The sequence below is a fragment of the Cricetulus griseus genome, chromosome 2 (genome assembly GCF_003668045.3).
Source record: "Cricetulus griseus strain 17A/GY chromosome 2, alternate assembly CriGri-PICRH-1.0, whole genome shotgun sequence".
NCBI lineage: Eukaryota > Metazoa > Chordata > Mammalia > Rodentia > Cricetidae > Cricetulus > Cricetulus griseus.
The window spans coordinates 188,060,886-188,083,805 of record NC_048595.1 but is presented as its reverse complement, the minus strand read 5'-3'; the positions used below and the strand labels follow the sequence as shown (position 1 = coordinate 188,083,805).

Sequence of the window (22,920 nt, the reverse complement as noted above, 5' to 3'; positions counted from 1 at the left end):
AGCTTCAGAGGCTATGCTAGACTGAGGTTCACAGAATGCTCTGATGTCATCATTGAGAATCCTCCAGTAAGCCTGTGACCTTTGACCCTTAACAGCCATGCAGTGTAGTGAACACTGGACAGGGCTGCTGTTTGATTAAGTGATCTGAGTTCTTCAGCCAGTTAAGCGACTTGATTATTTTTTTAATTTGTGTTGACTTATCTTAACGGACTTCCTGAACGTAAAAAAGGACCAGCCAACCTGTAGAGAAAAGGTGAAATTGGACTTTAAGTATCCTTCAAGTGACTATTTTGGCTGAAACTATGAAACGACGACAAAAGAGGAAACATCTGGAAATTGAAGAGTCCGAGGAAGCTGATGAGAAGTCAGAAGGTATGTACTGGGCAGCTTGTCTGGGACCACAAGGGATGCTGGTCAGCTTGAGCTTACAAGAGTGACTGAGGAGGATTCAGGTGAAGCAGAGAGGCAGTAATTGCTTATTAGCTGATACTGCCAGATCTGTCTCCAGGGTTTCAGTGGTGTGAGACAGTGCAGAGAGTCCAGATGCCCACGGCAGAGAGACAGTCAGTTGGATTGTTTTATGAACTTTGGCATTTCATGGGCACTGGCATTTGGAGTTATGGACTTCCAAGCTTGCTGAGGTCCCAGGTATATGACTCAGAGGTGCAGATTTTCAGATATTCCTTTCTGAGTTCATATCTCTTATTCTTTTTTGTTCCCTCCCAGAATAATAAATCCCCTTGGAGATATGATGGGGATTGCTAAAAAACTGAATTTCACTGAGTCTTTTAGGACAAAATAAAGAGTAGCCTATGAGTTAAAGGGCCTGAGAAATATTTTGAGAAATAAAATGAGTATTCAAAAGGTTAAAGGTTGGTCTAGGGTTGATGTCATATTGAGACTATGAAGATTTTATTCCTTGAGTAGAAAATATTTATAAATGGAGTCTGTGGATGTACAGGTTTTAGACTTTCCAGAGGAAATGAAAAGAAAGGAAAGGGTCTGATTAGAGACTAAGGGCATGACAGATGGGGTGACACTCACCAGGACCCTAGAGAAAGCAGACGACACTCATAGTTGCTGGCTTGTTTCCTAAGATGCATATAAGTGCAATTACTGTATGTAAAAACATGACATGTGGGCTGGAGAGATGTTTCAATGGTTAAGAGGACTTACTGCTCTTGCAAGAGGACCTGGGTTCCATTCCCAGAACCGACATATTGGCTTACCACCATTGGTAACTCCAGTTCCATGGGATCAGATTCCCTTTTCTGACCTCCTTGGGCGCTAGGAATTTAAATGGTATGCATACATACATTCAGGCAACACACACATATAAAATAAAAATAAATATGTAATTAAAAAAATAAGTGGTTTGCTATAAAGGGTTGTCATGTGTAGGAAGTGGGGTAGAATTGAGCCCAACCTAGATGCTCAGGAATCTTTTGCCTCAAGTAGAGCCCCCAGCTTCCATGGGCCCTGGGACCTGAAGACTATGGGCTGAGCCCAGAGAACAGTGGTTTAAAACGCTGTCAAATTCTAACTGGCAGTTGCAGGGAAGTGAGGGTGAGAGGTTTTGACTCCTGAATTTACCCTTATATTTTAGAATTCTTGCCCAGGTATCTTTTTTTTTTTTTTTAAATTTTCCCCAGGTATCTTTATTGGAAGAAGAAATAGTAGGTGTAAGGGTGGGGGAGTGTCACTAACTCTGAATTATGTAAGGTAAAGTTACTGTATTCTTGCCTACACTTGGCTGACACTCAGTGTATGTGGTGATACAGTCACAGCTCTCATAAGGGTCTTCCAGGAGATAGCTACACATTTCCCATGTGTGCTCTGATACAGAAAGATGTGCCATACCGCCATACTTTGAGGACATACAGCTATGTAAACACTGCATCCTTCCACTACATGCACACACAGCCCATTTATGTGACAGTCTTCTCTTCACACACTGAATTCTAGTGTGTGTGTGTGTGTGTGTGTGTGTGTGTGTGTGTGTGTGTGTGAGTTCCACATAATCATACATACTTAAGGATATTTCTAAATATCATATAAGGACCAGTCACATGTCATAGTTTGTCACATCTGAGGAACACTATCCATGTAATAATACCAGGCCTGCTTTGTACAAACCACAGTAAAACACAGAATCATCTGCACCTTTTGTTACGGTTGTCAAATAAAATATAGACTATACTTAAATTTGAGTTTCAGATAAGTGACAATGATTGTTTAGTATGAACATGTACTAAACACTGTATAGGACATATCTACTCTAAAAATCTGTCTGTGACTTACTTGAAATTCTAATTTGATGGGATATCAGGCATTTTTGTTCACCACATCTGGTAATCATTATATAGCACCATAAGCTGACCTAGTATATATTTACCTATTTCTGTTCAGTGCTTGCCTTTCAAGACTAAAATGGAAAGCCCAGTTCAAAGATGGACTTCGGTTCAGTATTCTCAGAGCCTAGAAATTGCCTCTTACGTAATAATTTATTAAATCTTTCTTCAGTGAATGAAACATACTTAACAGATATAGGCCACACAGAAAAGGTTACATATTTCCTAAGAGCTCTTTCTCTGGATAGAGACCATATTTCTACTGTTTTTTTACCACACTGATGTCACATTTATTAAAGGTTGTCTTATATACATCACTGTCACACTTTAGTTAATTAATTAATTTTTGGTTTTTAAAGACAGTGTTTCTCTGTGTAACAGCCCTGCCTGTTCTGGAACTCACTTTGTACACCAGGCTGGCCTTGGACTCACTTAGAAGCTCCTAGCTCTGCCTCCCAAGTGCTGGGATTAAAGGTGTGCACCACCACCACCTGGCCTTATTTTTACAGTTTTATTTACTTTTATGTGTATGATTTTTTATTGCAGGTATATATCATGTGTATGTGTGGTGCCTGCATAGGCCTGAAGCGGGTTTTGGATCCTCTGTGGCTGGGGTTATAGATAGTTGTGAGCTATAATGCAAGCACTGGGAATCAAACCCAAGTCCTCTGCAAGAGTAGTCAATACTCATCCAGTCCCTACACTTACATTTTTAATGAAGAAATTAATAAAATAACTTGTGGCTGTAATTAAGTACTGGAGTATCCATTAGGGCCAGATTGCAAGCCATGTATATTAATTATAATTGCTAATTCTGTCAGACACCAGTATTTGTTGGATAGGTAAATGATGTACAAACATGGCCAACCACCATATCTTTGTGTCTTTTATACCTTTCTCAGGGATTTCAAAGTCACAAGAGGATGTCCCTCAACCCGAATCCACTGGAGTGGCCAAAGCCCAGAGCCCAGGGGTAGGGGAGGTCTCCTCTGCCTCAGAATACTTCTCCTGTGTTTCTTCTCCACACAAGCTCATCCATCGTAGTAAGGGTGCGAGGCTCCTTGGGTGTGACACACTTTGGGTACGGGGCTTCTTGGGTGAAACTCTTTGGGTGCCAGGCTCAGGGTGCAGTGCAGAAGGCATATAGATTCAAGGACAAGGTTGAAAGGAAATCCAGGTAACGTTGGGAGTACTCAGGGCTCTGTAGAGGAGCCTAGATACCATTCAGAGCTGCTAAGGGAGTTGGAGTTTGGTGTGGGCGATCCTGAGCCATGGCTTCATCATGGCGAGAAGTCATGAAACGGAGGATAGAAGGGTCTGGGCCTGGGGCAGCAGGCTGAGGGAGCAGATAAGCACCTTTAGAAGAATTGTGTGGCTTCTGCCTTTGGATCTGCATTCAGAGTTCTGCAGAGTTGCTCAGCATAGACGTCAGAGTAGTGGGACTACCCAGCATGGACTCCCAGACTTCACACATAGCCGCATTTCACACAGATGTGTACATTCTCAGTACATACCCAACGTGAAAATGTGTGACGTGACCCATTATGCTGTCCTTGAGCACCATAGCCCGCATTCCACAAATACCACAGCAGTGAGGTCACAGGATCTCATCTTCATGGCATAACAGTCTACCTCCACTTCATACACTCTTTGTTTCCTGCTATCATACTCCACACTCCTAAGTACATACCATATGCTAATATCCCTATACACACACACACACACACACACACACACACACAAACAACCCACAGCATATACACTCTCCCATAAAGCAAACATTAAGCACCAAGCTCATTGTTCAGTCATATCACCCCAAGACCTCTTTTCCTGTGTCACACATACTCTCACTCATGGTCCCTCAGCTTTCTCTCTGAAGATACTCTTATGTTTCTAATTTCAATTACCAGGAACCAGGAAATCACAACAAGACAGTTCCATCTCTACATTTCCACTAGAGCTGGTTCCAGAAGGAGATGCCACTAATGTCACCTCCCAACGTCCCTTCTCATCCTGTCCGTCTTATAAGACTTGTGTGTCCTCCCTGTGTACAGACAAAGATGATAAGGGTATGAAAATATACTACATGCAGGTGCAAATGAAAAAAGGTGTGGTTGTCTCCTGGGACACAAAGGAAACCTCAGAGTCCCCAGAAAAGCAGCCAAGGATGGAAGAAGCCACCCTTCCTGATGGTGTGTGGGTGGGCACTCCACCCTCTGATGTGTCCACCAGAAACCCCCTGTCGGACAGTGAACCCAGTGGGGAAGAGAAAGAACATGAAGAAAAGCCAGAGTCAGACAGCCCACCAGGGTCACCCATGATTGAAGAGAGACCCAGGGCTAAGACGCCTGACTGGTTGGTGACCATGGAGAATGGCTACAGGTGCATGGCCTGTTGCAGAGGCTTTGCCACCATAGAGAACCTCCAAGAGCACGTGCAGTACGGGATCAGGGAGGGCTTCAGTTGCCATGTCTTCCACCTCACCATGGCGCAGATGATTGGCAATGCGGCATCAGAGAGCACCCAGAAGGAGGAAGAGAACAACAACAAGGAGAAAGAAAATCACAAGGAAAAGAAGACTGAGGAGCAGCAGCCCAAAGAGGAAAACGGGACGAAGCAACCCTGGAGCCAGTGTCCAGGCTGTATGTTTGATTCTCCAAAGGACAGAAGTGAGCAAGGGCTGGGTTGACTGAGCAATCTGTCCGTCCAGTGCAGGCTTGCACCTCCATCAGGAAGAGAGGGGGTTTGCCAGCTCTGGGAATGATGGAAGAGGGATTAACCAGGCCCTCTGCTTCTTGCTCAGGAATCTTAACATTACTGTAAGTTGGGATTTGTCCTGAGTTTTCCAGCTCCTGCAGGAAGTTCAGATCATTTCTAAGGGCTGACAGAGCACCTTTACTTATTAAGAAGTGTCCTTATTTTGGTTTCCATACAGCAACTTAGATTCTAGGGCTAAAGGATCCTGGAAAATGGGGTGGCCATCTCTTGCAGGAGGTAAGGCCCACAGGAATAGAATAGGGAGCATACAGAAGAGAAAGCTGGGCTATTTTGAGGCATACCCAATTCTCCTAGGGAAACTGACCTTTATTAAGTGAGAAACTAGGGAGTTTTGACTGGGAACTTTTTCTGTTCCTGCATGATTGTCCTCTACTTTAAAAGGAAATTGTGTTGTTCCTCAGCAAACAGGAATAGCCTGGAGAGAGGATGGGATCTGACCCAGCAGGATCAGAGGTTTGGGTCTGAGAGGTTTCGGTCTGAGCTGAGAGCTCATGGTCATAGCCCTGTGGGGAAAATGAGAATGGAGGAGAAAAGGAGCCACACTGAAGTGAAGTCTCAAGAAACCCGGGCATGTTCTAGAACTTTTTGCTGCAGTGGAGCTGGAAATGAACTCATTGTGGTGTGTGCATGACTGTGGAGTTCAGATAGAAGGGAAGGGTATTTTACTAGCAGCAGTCATGGCATTTCTCATCTCTTCTTGTTCTACTGTATTTATTTTTCTCCAACTCAGGAAGAAGAAAGGACCATCAAGACAGCAGTGGAAGCAGACAGAATGGCAATAGTGTGAAGGAAAATGAAAAGACCAACACTCAGCAGAACACATAATCATATGCAATAAAGATTGTTTTCCAAACGGTGCCTGGCTGCGTTCTTAGCCAAATAATCTGGCTGCCCATCTTCCCATGTCTAGAAGTTGATCAATGAGGTTTCACTAAAACATTAATATCTGTCTTAGACTCGGCCTTGCAAACTGAGACTGCAACTGTGTATCTGAAAATCTTCCACTTAAAATACATTTTCTCATCCAGATGAGTTAAAATGTTATTTTCCCTTTTTTTCATTTTTTTTACTTTTTATTATTATTATTATTATTATTATTATTATTAATTCAAGTTAGGGAACAGGCTTGTTTCACATGTAAGTCCCCTCTCCCTCTCCCTCCTCTCACCCCCATTCCTTCTCCTTTATTTTTATTTCTTATCCATTCTTATCCTGACTGGTCTTTTAAAATCTGACTCCAGTACCTTTGAGCCAACCACCGCTGCCACCCATAGGAACAACAGGAATATTGACACTGAGGTCTGATTTTGAAGCTAGCTGTGAGGTTGTTCCCTACCTCTGAGCAACATGTCTCTGAGCAGAGCAAAGAAGGAGCCTAGAAGACAGATGGTGTTAGAAAGAAACTGTGTGAAGACATTTCCTGGCTTGGAGTGGGCTTGAAACAGTCAATGTGACTAAATATCAGACAAAGCTGTTATTTAGAAATGAAGAAGTAAATACATTGCCATATAAAGAAAAGCTAAGAGAAATCCTTCAAACTAAACATTAAGAAACACTCAGAAATATTAATAAAAACACTTAACAAGCTAAAAGAAAATATGGGAAGCTGTAAACTTACCAGTAAAAACAATTGCACAAACTACTCCAACATGTTCCAACGTGCTCTATGCAGTGAGTAGGCAACTCAGATCTCTAATTTAAAGATTAAAAAGCTAAACAATTGTGAAACAATAACTACACCATTAGGGAAGAGATAGGCAACATAGAATAATATGACACAGGAAATGTATAATTCAAAATGGGAGAAGGCAAATATTTCATTTTTTAGTATGTTTTCTCTTGTTCATTTGTTTGTGCCTATTCTTATCTTTGTGGTCATACTAAGTTGCTAGCATTTCAAAACAGTTTCATAAACAAAAATGTTTTTCTGGAAGCTTAATGGCAAAAATACGCATTAGATAATCCAGAAATAACAAGGAAGGAATCAAAACACATTAATACACTCAATCATTTCACCACAAAGGAAGATCATAAGAAAAAAGAAAGAACAACAAAATACCCCCAGCAAAATAAAAAAAACAAACCCACAAGGAAAAATCCTAGTGGAATTTTTGCCTTAATTTTAGTGCTTGAATGGGGACTTCCTAGTTTTACCCTGATAAACAAAGACCCCGGGAGTCATCACTCCCAAATTAACAAGAAAGACCTGGACAAATTGAAGTCAGACTTTTCTTGGACTGAGTTTACAGTTTAAATCTCCTGTAGGCAATTTGGAGAGGCAAGTGCATTAAGGAGGCATACTGAAAACCTTATGACTTTGAGCAAGAGCCTCCACAGCCCTCAGTGTCCTACAAACACCTATGTGGTAGTTTTAATGGATTGCTAGAGGCTGAGTGTAGACTAGCTTCAGAGGAAGAGATTCCTGGGGAACACATTGCTAGGGGCTTCCTACAATTTTAGGGGACTTACCTCTAAAAAACCCAAGCAGATTCTGACATCAATGATTCTAGAAAGAACTCACTTAGGTTCTTTGTTTTACCCTCAATTTTTTTATTTAAATTAGAAACAAGATTGTTTTACATGTCAATCCCAGTTCCCCCTCTCCCCTCCTCCCCTTCCCCCAACTAACACCCTACCTATCCCATACCCTTTCTGTTCCCCAGGGAGGATGAGGCCTTCCATGGGGGGGGGTCTTCAGAGTCTATCACATCCTTTGGGATAGGGACTAAGCCCTCCCCCGTGTGTATAGGCTCAGGGAGTATCCCTCTGTGTGGAATGGGCTCCAAAAGTCCATTCCTATACTAGGGATAAGTACTGATCTACTACAAGAGGCCCCATAGATTTCCAAGGCCGCCTCACTGACACCCACATTCATGGGGTCTGGATCACTTCCATGCTGGTTTCCCAGCTATCAGTCTGGGGACCAAGAGCTTCCCCTTGTTCAGGTCAGCTGTTTCTGTGGGTTTCACTACAAGGATGACACCAACTAACAATCTAAGCAACAGTGCAGAGGTTACCTCATTGAGGTTCTTTTAGGGGAGAGGAAATACATCCATTGTGAATATTCTCAAAGCTTACTCCATAGCTTAGGCCTACAGACAGACACACCAAAGACTGAAGTTTAATAAGACATTTGTATTATAAATATAATATCCTTTTCAACAACCTTGTACAACAAAGAACTCCAGTACATGAGAGTAGACAAAAACTTAGAGAACTACAGGGCGTGGATTCTCTTTGGAAAAACTACTTTGGAAAACCAAATATTAAGAGGGTAGAAAACACACACACACACACACACACACACACACACACACACACACACACAGAGAGAGAGAGAGAGAGAGAGAGAGAGAGAGAGAGAGAGAGTAGCTTTAGTACTAACACAATGAAATACAGACAATAGGGACTTTTAATGGTATGCTCCCCAGAGCTGCAGATCAAATCTTAAACATGTTACCACAGGGTTCTTCATTAAAAGCCTATTTATTTCTGTTCCCATTATCTTAGCAGACAAATCTGGTTTTCACAAAGGATATAACCAAGAAGAAAAACTGAGGATAAACAGTCTTTAGAAATAAGCAAACATTCAGATCTTACCTCTACAGAGAGAGATGGAGAGAAGAGAGAGTGTGTGTGTGTGTGATTGATATTTTGAGATTGGGACCTTGTTACAAATGGTGATGGTTTAGGAATACTGTGGGATATTCAGGAGATGGAGCTTCACTGGATGAGGTTAATCAATGGGAGTCTTTATAACCACATCTCACTTGCTGTTCATTCTTAGCTTTTAGAGTGTAATATAATATGTAATAACATGGTCTCTTCCTGCTACCATCATTTCTTCTCTTCCTGCTGTCATGTCCTCCTTGCAGCAATGAAGTGATCCTCTTGAAAGGTAAAGGTAAGCCAAAATAAACCCATCCTTGATTACATTGTTTCGTGTCATGTATTTGGCTATAGCAATGACGAAAGTAACTCATACAGAAAATTGTTATGGTGGATAGTGTTATTGTTGGGGTAAATGTAACCATGTAATGGTTCATAGGCTTTGGAACCAGTTTGGAAGAGTAATGTAGAAGGATTTGGAGATGTGAGCTACAGAACCCCTAAATTGATACAAGCAGAGATTAATGATTCATCGGTTCATCATGGTGGAAAAGTGGAATACCAAGAGAAATGCGGGCAGTGGAGGCCTGGCCCATGAGATATTTGCTGAGGGGTATAGATTCTAGAAGTTACTCCTGTGTTAGTCTGACAAAGAACTTGGCTGCCTTCTGCCCAGGTCCTGAGAACTTAAATGTAAGGGATTTTCTTTTATGTAGGAAATTTCAAGACAGGCTAGTGCTCAGGATGTGGCACATGTGAGAGACGGTAAAAAAATATGAAAAACATAAAATTTAGAGCAAGTTTAAGTTGTAGACAGCAGGCATGCAAGGCTCTATCTTATGAAAATATGACTACAGTTGAAAGTAGAACCTCTGAGGACACCATGGAAATGGTTCCCTGAAATTGTGGTTCAGGGTGGGCAGGGCATTTTCCAAGTTGGCAATCCAACATGGTGACTGGTTTATGTGCATGAATAAGTCTTTTTTTTTTTTTTTTTTTTGGTTTTTCGAGACAGGGTTTCTCTGTGTAGCTTTGGAGCCTATCCTGGCACTTGCTCTGGAGACCAGGCTGGCTTCGAACTCACAGAGATCCGCCTGCCGCTGCCTCCCGAGTGCTGGGATTAAAGGCGTGCGCCACCAATGCCCGGCATGTATAAGTCTTAAATTGAGGGGGTTGGGCAGTCTTATGTCACAGTTTCTGAGACCCAAGTGTGGTGGTTTGAATGAGAATGGCCCCATAGGCTCCTACATTTGGATGCTTGGTCCCCAGTTGTTGGAACTCTGTGGGAAGGATTAGGAGGTGTGGTCTTGGAGCAGGTATGTCACTGAGGTTTGAGGTTTTAAGCCCATACCTTTGCTAGCTGCTGTTCTGCCTCATGGATCAAATGCAGGCTCTTGGCTACTGCTCAAGCACCATAGCTGCCTGCCTGCTGCCACACCCCCTGCCATGTTTTTCACGGATTACCTTCTGAAACTGTAAGCTGCCATTAAACATTCTCTTCTATAAGTTGCTTTGGTCATGGTATCTTAGTGCAGCAATAGAAAAGTAACTAAGCTACCAGGCAATGTGTGACAAGTAGGATTCCCTGCAAGGAGGCTGTGAAAGGTCACTGCATGAAACCATGAAGTTAAACCTACGTTCAAGAGAGACTCAGAGACACTGGAGATGCCAGGACCCTGGAATGTTGGCAAGGAGAGAACTAGTCTGAGAGAGACAATGTGTGCCATAGGCCCATATGACTTCATTAAGAACACCAGGCACTGGCCATGGAGCTGTAGGATTTGATGTTTGCATTGCTGGATTTAGGTAATGGTTTAGTTTGATCTTCTTGTTTGAAGAAGGGATATTTTCTCTGTGCCACCGAGTGGTTAGAAGCATATAATTTGTTTTATTTTCTAATTATACAAAGATAATTAAAATGCTACCTTGTAAAAATACTACCTTGAGCCTCAGAAGAGACTATAACTTTTGAATAACGTTGGGACTTGTGGTGGTTTGAATAAAAACAGCCCCCATAGGCTCATATATTTGAATTCTTGGTCATCAGGGAGTAGCACTACTTAGAAGGGTTAGGAGATATGGCCTTGTTGGGGAAGGTGTGGCCTTGTTTGTGGGAGTGTGTTACTGGGCGTAGGCTTTGAGGTTTCAGAAGCTCAAGCTGGGCAAAATGGCCCTCTCTCTTCCAGCTGCCAATGGATCCAGATGTAGAACTCTCAGCTCCATCTCCACCACCATGTCTGACTACATGCTGTCATGCTTTCCCATGGATACAATGAACTGAAGTCTCTGAGACTATAAGCAAGCCCCAATTAAATTCTTTCCTTTATAAGAGTTACAGTGGTCATTGAGTCTCTTCATAGCAATTGAACACCAAGCTAGAAATGTTAAACCTTGAGGATTTTGAAACGGCAAACACGTTTTGCATCATTAGATGGCCATTAGCTTATGGGGGGAAGGGATGGAATGCTGTGCGATGTCCCCCAGAGGCTCATGCATTTGAACAATTAGCTCCAAACTAGTGATATGTTTGGGAAGGTCATAGAACCTTTAGGAGATGCAGCTTGTTGGAGGAAGTAGGTCACAAGGGGTAGGTCTTGAGGTTTGTAGTTTATTTTCACTTCCTGTTTACTGCCAAATTTCTGACTGAGGATACAAGATGACTAGCTAACCTCATGCTTCTCCTGCTATGCAGTTCCTTCCTGCTTGCTGCCATGACTTTCCTGGCCTAAATGAATGATCCACTTTGAGCTGTGTGTCATATTAAAAAATAATACCTAACTAATAAATACCACAACAAATCCTACCATGTTATTTACATAATATGCAAAATTTGAGCTGATCAATCAGATCGCTGAAGATGTGAATTCACATGGAGCTATACATCACTTGGCAACGCACTCACCTTCTCTTTATCTCATTTTGCTATTCTAAAATAGGAATAATAACAATATTTACTTTATGGAGCTCTCTTAGGAACTACATTAATTAATCTATTAAAGCACTCAAGTATCTGGAATATGTGTGTGTTGTTTTGTGCTTCTATTCATTTTTGATGTTGCTATTTTAATTATCAGATGGAGTAACTTCCTTTTGTGATAAGAAAGAAAAAGAAGGATAAGAAAACTGGACCTCAACATATGACAATGTCAACACTATCAGGTACATCATGATGTTCAGTGTTATCTTAGCACTCAGAGTCAGATCATGATGTTATCCTGCTGAAACTAATCACAGGGAGCATGACATCAGGGCAACTCACTCTAGAAATAAAATGGGCTCAAATAAAATGATTAAATGATGACCTCGTTAGAGAACAGACAAAAACAAGATTATAGTACCAATTGAAGATTATATAATGTCCTTTTCACCCAGATAACAGGAACAATGATGGCTTCTTTGTCAAGTATAGGCACTCGTTCACATTTATCTTTCTGATCAGTAGATAATATTTGATAAAATACCCAGTCAGTTTGTTTTGGATATTACCCATTATTCTAGGATACATTCTATTCATGCTCCTTTTTTTCTTGTGAGTTTTAATTTTTAAAAATAACAGAACAGAATGGCAGTCTTAAGAATACATATAATAAATAAATGGTAAGCTTGTACAGACACAAAGGAACATTTACACTCTGCTAATGGGAACATAAACCAGTTTAGAAATTGTGAAAATTAGTATGGAAATTTTAAAATAAAATCTAAAAATAAATCTACTATAAAGTAGTTACACCAGTCCTATATATTAACCTAGGGAATCCAGGTGAACATATCATAGAGATACTTGACCACTATTGCCGTATTATTCACAATAACTAAATTAAGGAACCAATTAGGTAGCTGTCAATACAGGAATGAATATAAAAGTCCGTTATATATACATTATGGACTTTTTTCAGTCACAAGGAAGAAGAGAGTTATGTTATTTCTAAGAAAATAAATGCAACAGGAGACAGTCATAATAAGTGAATTAAGTAATTACCAGAAGGACGGCTATCATGTTTTCTTTCATTTGTGGCTTCAAGATGTTATATGTACAATAATACTTGTACATATAATATGAAAGTAGAAGCAATGCTGTCTACGGGAATTTATCATGGAGGCATGAGGATGGAGAAGAGAAGGGTATTGTATATGGGTGGAATACACTTAAAGTATATTGAACACTTACACGATAATTTCCTTCCTTCCTTCCTTCCTTCCTTCCTTCCTTCCTTCCTTCCTTCCTATTTTTCTCTTTGGTTTTTCGAGCCAGGGTTTCTCTATGGCTTTGGAGGCTGTCCTGGAACTAGCTCTTGTAGATCAGGCTGGCCTCGGAACTCACAGAGATCTTCCTGCCTCTGCCTCCTGAGTGCTGAGATTAAAGACGTGTGCCACCACCGCTCCGGCATAGGATAATTATCTAAGTAACCCATTACTATGTGTACTGAAAAAATAGATGAGAAAAGTAAAAAGAATAAAGAATTAAAAAAATAAAACCCTGGACTTCCAGAATGAAGAATTTTTATAAAATCAGCATTTCAATAGTTCCTTGTGTAGTCTAATGATCCCTGAGAGAATTCACATCACAATTACAAATTTTCTTTTCCTTTAGAATTAATTGAATTTACACACACACACACACACACACACACACACACACACACACACATATATATATATATATATATATATATATATATATATATACATTCTGAATGCTCTCACCCCTACCTTCCTTGGTCTACCTCTCCTTTTGTTATAATTTCATTCATGTCTTTTTGTGCTGTTTGTGTCCATCTGGGCTTGGCCATGACTGTCTGTGTGGCTATGGAAGACTCCAAGGGAGTCTGATGGGTTCACCATTGGGTACACAAGTAAAGACCATGATTTACCCTCCCTGTGTCTACCAGTAGGCAATAGTTCAGCAGGGGCAATGTTCCATGCATCCAGTTTATTTCCTTATCCATGATAGACTGCTAAGAGGGAAGTCTTATGCAGGCCCAGTGCATATAACTAGTTGCTGTGAGTTCATAATGACAATGGTTGTACAAACACTGTTTTTAGCAAAGATAAGGACAATGAAAGTTTCTGAAGTATGTATATAGGCTGCCACCACCTGAGAAGGTGAAAGGAGTGGGTGAGAAAACTCTATAAATTTAATTCAGAGAAATCTGTCTCAGAACTAATGGTTGGTGGACTCAAAGACTCCAGCGTGAGTCTACTACTATTTTGCTGCATGGACACAGTATGAAACTTCCTTCTAAATTCATATAATTGTAGATTAATGCCTCTCTCTGATCTCAGCAGAGAGTTTCTTTGTGCATCATACAATAGTTAACATAGAAACTCACAACTACTAAGAGTGCAGAGTATTAGTGGAGTGTATAACAACTAATAGGACTTCTGGATTGCACACTTCCTCTCCAGGGTCAAAAAACACAATGAGATGGAGAGATTGTAAGAGTCAGAAGTCATAGAAGACCAGAGTGAAACACTGTCTTCTGGACATGTCAGGGCCACTGTACTCATAAACTCAGAGCAGCTGTGGTTGTATGCACCAGATCTGTGCAAGAAGAAGCCAATCAATATTTTAACACGGAGGAGAGAGAGGATCATGAGCCCCCACCTCTAATTGGGAAGTTACTCAAATTGATGGCTTCTGGAGGATGGACAATCAGTTTTCTTTAAGGATGTGGCCTCTGGTAAGTCAACTACACCCCAGCGGATAGCACCACATTAGTGAATATTTGTGTAGCACAAAATGGAGTCAGTGGGCTACAACAAAGGAGTATACACAGTTGAAAGGGGGTGGTATTCTAGTTAGGGTTCCTATTGCTGTGAAGAGACACCATGACTACTGTAACTCTTTTTTTGGGGGGGGGTACCAAAATCCTTTATTAGAAGAAATGGTACAAATTAAAGAACTTAAGCAGATGTTTTGGTGACTTATAGAAAAGGTAATGGCAGCCAGCATGCATGCACCGCCTCAGTGACCGGTGACATCGCTGGTGGCTGTGGGAAGTCAGCTTAGCTCTCACTGTGTCCCAGGGTGTGCTTGTCAAAGGGATATTCTGCCATGCCAGCTTCAGGGGCTCCCATCTTGCCCGAGTTGGTCTCGTGGCCACCCAGCTCTTTGATGGACTTCACCTGCTCATTCAGGTAATGGGTCTCAATGAAGTCGCACAAGTGTGGGTCATTTTTGTCAGTAACCAGTCTGTGCAGTTCCAGTACTGACTGATTCACACTCTTTTCCAAGTGCAGTGCACACTCCAGTGCGTTCAGCCTGCTCTCCCAGTCATCACGGTCTGGTTTCTTGATATCCTGCAGGAAGATTCGGCCACCTCGTTGGTTCTGCAGCTTCATCAGTTTCTCAGCATGTTCCCTCTCCTCATGAGATTGGTGGAGAAAGCATTTGGCAAAGTTCTTCAGAGCCACATCATCCTGGTCAAAGTAGCAAGAGATAGACAGATAAACGTAGGAGGCGTACAGTTCCAGGTTGATCTGGTGGTTGATGGCAGCCTCAGAGTCCTGGAGGTAGTTCTGGCACACTTGCGAGGGAGATGCGGTAGTTAGGGCGGTGGTGGTTGTGGTGGTGGTGGGTGAGGTGGCGACACTGGAGCGGTGGAGCGACTATGTTGCAAAGAGATCTGTCCTGGAGTGGCCTGCTGGGGTCGGAGGGGTCGAGCACCGGGTTCCTTTCAAGCACCATTGAAGCAGGAAACCATGGCAACTCTGGGCGAGAATGTCTGGCCTACTGTAACTCTTATAAAGGAAAACATTTAATTGGAGCTGGCTTACAGTTTCTGAGGTTTAGTCCATTATCATGGCAAGAAGCATGCTAGCATACAGGCAGACACGGTACTGGAGAAGGAGCTGAGAGTTCTAAATCTTTATCCACAAGCAACAGGAAGTGAATTGTCTACCACACTGGGGACAGCTTGAGCATATATGGGACCCCCCAACGTCTACCCCAACAGTGACATATTTACTCGAACAAGGCCTCTTACTAGTGCCACTCCCTATAGGCCAATCATTCAAACACAGGAGTCCATGGGGGCCATACCTATTCAAGCCACCACAGGTGGTGATGACGGGATGGATATGGGAGGACTTATGGGGAAGAATTGAGAGTATGAACCAGAATGTTATATGCATATATGAAATTCCTGAAGAATCAATGAAAGTATTACATGGGAAGGGTGAGAGGAAGGCAGGGATGGAGGAAGAGATATAATTATATTTTAATCAAAAATTTTAAAGAAGAGTTAAAATATTACATTAAAATAATTTTGTGAAGTAGAAGTTCAACCTCATTTTCAAAAGTATACTGTTTGAGGCCACGTGACTAAGGCAGTGGACAGAAACCACCCTTTCCCCTACTCCACTCCACAAAACAAGTATAGGACGTATGTGTAAGCCAAGATGCCTCTGGAAAGGCTCAAGTACCATTAAAGAATCTTAAGAAACACATGAGAGAAAATATGAAAATGGCAATGTTTATATAAAATACCTCCAATGAGAGAATCATAACTGAGATGTCACAAGATGGGCAAGGGAATTGGAGGAAAGGCAGACGTTATCTGCGTCACCCCTCTGCAGGAATCACTACAGGCCTCCATGGCTTTTTGTGTTACTGAGGTAACCAACAACTGGGAGGCCCACAGTGGCAACCTGATGCACAGCTCTTTTCTCCCAATGAGTAACTACTGATTGGCTACTTAATGAACTCAGCCAACACTTCATATCTTCATGTAGACCCATTCTACATGGACTAGCTACCTTAGAATTCCTGGGTTCAAGATCCAGGTTCTATGGGCATACAGGTCCCTACTTAGGGGCTAGAACAGTTGCCACCTGGGTCTCAAGGCAGGAGTCTCTAAATCTTCCTGTCTCCTGGTCATTTACTAAGCTGGAAGTTAGGTTGTCCCTAACCCAGGAGATGTAGTGATATAGTAGTTATAAATACAAGATATATAATTATGCATAATAATAGTTGATATAATAGTAAGCAATTAGAGATGAAAATTAAGATACTAATGCCCCCAACTTGGTTAAACATATTTTAATGTGTATGTGTGAAAATATTACATACTGTACCATAAACACAATTTTTATGGTTTGAACTATTTAAAATAAACTTAATTTAAAAATTAAATCAAAACTATAAAATATCCAATAAGAAATGACAGTGGAAATGCAAGCCCTGAATACTGAACTGAGTCTTTAATTATGAAAGATTAAAAGATATCTCAATATATGGAGACAGATTCTTGTGTTTACAGGTCTGAGAGTTCTTGTTGCTAATGTGTCAATTACCTCTGAATTGGAACATCAATGGAATCCCATCATATTCCCAGAAGGAATCTTTACAGAAACTGGTAGGCTGGACACTTAAACTTATATGGTGATGGAAATAACAGAATTTCCAAACACAGCTTTGAAAGAGATAAAACAAAATTTGGGGAATTACACTAGCAATCATTCAACTTATCATAAAGTCACCCCTATGCGGACATGTGCTATTGATATAGCAATAGACACATGGATCAATGGAATAGAACAGAATGTCTGGAAATAAACCCTTACTTTATTGTCCATCTGTTTTCAACAAGGATGAGAAAGAAATCTGTTGGAGAAAGTATAATCTTTTCCAAAAATAATGCTGGGATACCGATGTGCAAAATAGTTAACAGAAGCTCTTATGTTGCTCCATATATAAAAATTAACTTAAAAAGCCTCATACTATGGTCAACCAATTTTTGTTAACTGCGTCATTTATAATTAGATGAGTAGAAATAATTTAACTTGCTAAAAATAATACTTGGTCAATTAGGCAACCATTTTCAAAATCGAAAACTTTGGCCCTTACTACACTTTGAATTGTAACTTTGAATTCACCATAGACATAAAATATAAGAGCTTAGGAATAACATTCCAGGGGAAGGAGGAGGCCAGAGAAGGGGAGCGAGAGGGAACTGAGGTTGGTGTGTTAAATGAAAAATGAAAGTTTTTTTAAAATAAAAAAATAACATTCTAGGAGAAAACTGAAGAAAAATTCATGGGCATGGAATAGACAATTTGTTTTGATTATTCTAAAACAATCCATAGAAGAAACATACAAATTATATTTCATCAAAACAGAAAAGCATTTCCCTTTAAAAATGCAAATAGTTGTCCAGAGCCCTACTCCTACCCAAGGTCCCCGTCACCCCAGGATCTCTCTGGGCCTGCTGCTGCAGAGAGTGAACCCATCTGCATAGAGTGGACCCGCCCAGACAGGAAGGACCTCTGTGAGTCTGGAAATATCTCACTCTTCCTTCCCCCTCTGCCGCCCCAACCTCTCCTGAGTGAGGAGACACCAGGAGAGGCAAGACCATCCATAACTGCAGACATTGAAGTCTTGGCCCACACACACCACCGGGTGACAAGAGGAGATAGAGAGACCCCACCTGCACCCACTGGAAGAAGAGATGGGAAGAAAGCAGAATAAGAACACATTCAATAGAAAGACCAATATGACACCACGAGAATCTAGAGTCTACACCAGCAAGATCTGAAAAGCACAACACAGAGGAAGAAGAAGAGACAGAATCTCTTAAAGAAATAGAAGAAAAAACAAACAAAAATTCAAGAAATAAGTAATTCTCTTAAAAAAATCTAAAGAAAAAGCAACCAAACAAGTGAAGGAAGCACTGGAAACAGTTCAAGGCATGTAAGCTGAAATAGAAACAATAAAGAAAACACAGAATGAAGGGATGCTGGAAACACAAAGTCTGGATAAACGATCAGGATCTAAGGATGTGAGTATAACCAATAGAATACAAGAGATGGGAGAGAGATTCTCAGTTGTTGAAGACTCACTAGACGATATACAGTCATCGACCAAAGAAAATCTCAAGTCCAACAAATCTCTAACACAAAATATCCAGGAAATACAGGGCACAGTGAAAAGGCTGAATCTAAGAATAATAAGTGTAGAAGAAGGTGAAGAAATGCAGCTCAAAGGTACAGAAAACATATTCAACAGAATTATAGAAGAAAACTTCCCCAACCTACAGAAGGATATGCCTATGAAAGTACAAGAAGCTTACAGAACACCAAGTAGACTGGACCAGAAAAAACTCCCATCACCACATAATAATCAAAACACCAAACTTACAGAATAAAGAGAAAATATTAAGAGCAGCAAAGGAAAAAGGTCAAGTAACATATAAAGGCAGACCTATCAGAATCATACCTGACTTCTCAATAGAAACTTTGAAATCCAGAAGGTCCTGTATAGATGTCCTACAAATACTAAGGGAACATGGATGCCAACCCAGATTACTGTACCCAGCAAAGCTTTCAATCACTATAGATTGAAACAAGATATTTCATGACAAAACCAGATTTAAACAATACATGTCCACGAATCAAGCCCTACAGAAAGTCCTGGAAGGAAAACTCCAACCCAACGAAGATAACTACACTCACAAAAACAAACCAACTTTTCCAAACAGGAAAAGAAATAGGAGGGTGAAATCCACACACAACGACACCGCCAACAATAAATCCAAAACAAACAAGAACCAACAATCAATGGATATTAATATCTCTCAATGTCAATGGTCCTAACCTGCCTATAAAAAGATATAGGCTAACAGAATGGATACGAAGACAGAATCCATCCTTCTGCTGTATACAAGAAAAACACCTCAACTTCAGAGACAGGTGTTACCTCAGAGTAAAGGGTTTGGAAAAGATATTCCAATCAATTGGACCCAAGAAACAAGTTGGTGTAGATTTGTAATATCTAACAAATTAGACTTTAAACTAAAATCAATCAAAAGAGATGAAGAAGGGCATTTCATACTCATCACAGGAAAAGTCAATCAAAATGAAGTTTCAATCCTAAAAATCTATGCCCAAATACGAAGGCATTTGTAAAAGAAATATTACTAAAGCTCAAACCACACATAAAACCACACACACTTATAGTAGGAGACTTCAACACCCCTCTTTAACCAGTAGACAGGAGCACCAGACAGAAACTTAACAAAAAAACGAACATAACATAACAGAAGTTATGACCCAATTGGGGTTAACAGATATCTATAGAACATTACACCCAAACACAAAAGAATATACCTTCTTCTCAGCGCTACATGAAACCTTATCTAAAATTGACCACATACTTGGCAACATAGCAAACCTCCACAGATACAAAAAATTGAAATAAACCCCTGTATCTTATCAGACCACCTTGCTTTAAGATTAGAATTCAGCAGCAATACAAATTGCAGAAAACTTACAAACTCATGGAAATAGAATAACACCCAATCGCACCATTCCTTGGTCAAGGAACAAATAAAAAGTGAAATTAAAGACTTCCTAGAATTTAATGAGAATGTAGATACAACATACCTAACCTTAAAGTTCATAGCACTAAGTGCCCACATGAAGAAACTGTACAATAGTCACACTAGAGAATTGACAGAACAGCTGAAAGCTTTAGAACAAAAAGAAGCAAACTCACCATGGAGGAGTAGACGCCAGGAAATAATCAAACTGAGGGCTGAAATTAATAAAGTAGAAACTAGGAAAATATTACAAAGGATCAATGAAACAAAGAATTGGTTCTTTGAGAAGATAAACAAGATAGACAAACTTCTATCCAAACTAACCAAAAGTCAGGGAGAGAGAGAGAGAGCATGCTAATTAACAAAATCAGAAATGAAAGGGGGATATAACAACAGACACTGAGGAAATCCAGAGAATCATCAGGACATACTTTGAAAACCTGTATTCCACAAAATTCGAAAATCTAAAGGAAATGGACATTTTTCTGGATTGATATCACTCACCAAAATTAAACCAAGAATAGATAAGCAGTTTAAATTGACCTATAACCCCTAATGAAATAGATGCAGTCATTCAAAGCCTTCCAATCAGTAAAAAAAGCCCAGGGGCAGATGGCTTCACTGCAGAATTCTATCAGAAATTCAAATAAGAGCTAATACCAGTACTCCTCAAATTGTTCCACACAATAGAAGCAGGAGGGACATTGCCAAACTCTTTCTACGAGGCTACAATTACTTTGATACCCAAGCCAAACAAGACACAACTAAAAAAGAGAACTACAGACCAATATCCCTCATGAACATCGATGCAAAAATACTCAACAAAATATTGTTGGATCGAATCCAAGAACACATCAGAAAAATCATTCACCATGATCAAGTAGGCTTCATCCTAGGGATGCAAGGATGGTTCAACATATGAAAATCCATCAATGTAATCCACCATATAAACAAACTGAAAAAGAAAAACCACATGATCATCTCACTAAATGCTAAAAAAGCCTTTAACAAAATCCAGCATCCCTTCATGATAAAGATCTTGGAGAGAACAGGAATAACAGGAACATATCTAAATATGATAAAAGCAATATACAGCAAACCAACAGCCAACATCAAACTAAATGGAGAGAAACTCAAAGTGATTCCTCTAAAATCAGGAACAAGACAAGGCTGACCACTCTTTCCATATCTCTTCAATATTGCACTTGAAGTCCTATCTAGAGCAATAAGTCAACAAAAGGAGATCAAGGGGATACAAATTGGGAAAGAAGAAGTCAGACTTTCAGTATTTGCAGATGATATGGTAGTCTACATAAGTGACCCGAAAAACTCTACCAAGGAACCCCTACAGCTGATAAACACTCTCAGCAAAGTAGTAGGATACAAAATTAACTCGAAAAAATCAGTAGCCCTACTATATACAGATGATAAACAGAATGAGAAAGAAATCAGAGAAACATCACCCTTCAAAATATCTACAAACTGCATAAAATATCTTGGGGTAATGCAAACCAAAAAATGAAAGACCCGTACAGCAAGAACTTTGAGTCTTTAAAGAAAGAAATTAAAGAAGATAAGAGAAAATGGAAAGATCTCTCATGGTCTTGGATAGGTAGGATCAACATAGTAAAAATGGCAATCTTGCCAAACGCAATCTATAGATTCAAAGCAATCCCCATCAAAATCCCAACACAGTTCTTCACAGACCTTGAAAGAACAGTACTCAACTTTATATGAAAAAACAAAGAACCCAGGATAGCCAAAACAACCCTGTACGATAAAGGAACCTCTGGAGGCATCACCATCCCTGACTTCAAGATCTATTATAGAGCCAGAGTCCTGAAAACAGCTTGGTATTGGCACAAAAATAGACAGATAGACCAATGGAATCAATAGAAAAATCCTAATCTTAACCCACACATCTATGATTAACTGATTTTCGACAAAGATGCTAAATCTGTACAATGGAAAAAAGATAGCATCTACAACAAATGGTGCTGGCACAATTGGATTTGGACATGAAGAGGACTGCAGATAGATCCACATCTGTTACCATGCACAAAATTAAGTCCAAATGGATCAAAGATCTCAACATAAATCCAGCCACACTGAACCTCTTAGAAGAGAAGGTAGGTGGTACCCTCAAACAAATTGATACAGGAGACAGCTTCCAGAACATAATACCAGTAACACAGACATTGAGATCTACTATTAATAACTGGGACCTCCTGAAACTGAGAAGCTTCTGTAAGGCAAAGGACACAGTCAGTAAGACAAAACGACAGCTCACAGAATGGGAGCTGACAGAGGGCTGATTTCTAACATATACAATGTACTCAAGAAGCTAGCCACCAAAGCACCAATCAATGAAATTAAAAAGTGGAGCACAGAACTAAATAGGCAATTCTCAAGAGAAGAATCTAAAATGGCTGAAAGACATTTAAGAAAGTGCTCAAAATCCTTAACCCACAGAGAAACGAAACTCAAAACAACTCTGAGATACCATCTTACACTGGTCAAATGGCTAAAGTAAAAAACACCAATGACAATCTATGCTGAAGAGGATGTGGAGAAAAAGGAACACTCCTCCATTGCTGGTGGGAGTGCGAACTTGTAAGACCACTCTGGAAATCATTATGGCAGTTTCTCAGGAAAATGAGAATCAGTCTACCTCAAGGTCCAGCAATTCCTCTCTTGGGCACATACCCAAATGTTGCACGTTCATACAACAAGGACATATGTTCAACCATATTCATAGCAGCGTTGTTTGTAATAGCCAGAACCTGGAAGCAAAGTAGATGCCTCTCACCTGAAGAATGGATAGAGAAAATGTGGTACATTTACACAATGGAGTACTACTCAGC

The 22,920-nt window shown here is 40.4% G+C and overlaps 1 protein-coding gene and 1 pseudogene across 1 annotated transcript; one reads left to right on the top strand and one right to left on the bottom strand.

Annotated features, from left to right (window-relative positions):
- The first annotated feature begins 302 nt into the window (after nt 1–302).
- On the top strand, nt 303–5,954 carry Fam170a (family with sequence similarity 170 member A). Its single transcript, XM_035438728.1, has 4 exons — nt 303–372; nt 3,254–3,400; nt 4,262–5,020; nt 5,860–5,954. The coding sequence occupies exons 1-4, from the start codon at nt 303–305 to the stop codon at nt 5,952–5,954; spliced, it is 1,071 nt and encodes a 356-aa protein (XP_035294619.1).
- Nucleotides 5,955–14,734: 8,780 nt separating this feature from the next.
- The window catches only part of LOC100771976, a 50,474-nt pseudogene continuing 42,288 nt past the window's right edge, over nt 14,735–22,920 (bottom strand).

Bases quoted from the DNA above. Each gene is read 5' to 3' on its own strand.
- Fam170a (XM_035438728.1), top strand. From the start codon at position 303: ATGAAACGACGACAAAAGAGGAAACATCTGGAAATTGAAGAGTCCGAG. The intron at 3,401-4,261 runs GTGCGAGGCTCC...TTCAATTACCAG, and splicing joins GCTCATCCATCGTAGTAAGG to GAACCAGGAAATCACAACAA. The intron at 5,021-5,859 runs GTGAGCAAGGGC...TCTCCAACTCAG, and splicing joins TGATTCTCCAAAGGACAGAA to GAAGAAGAAAGGACCATCAA.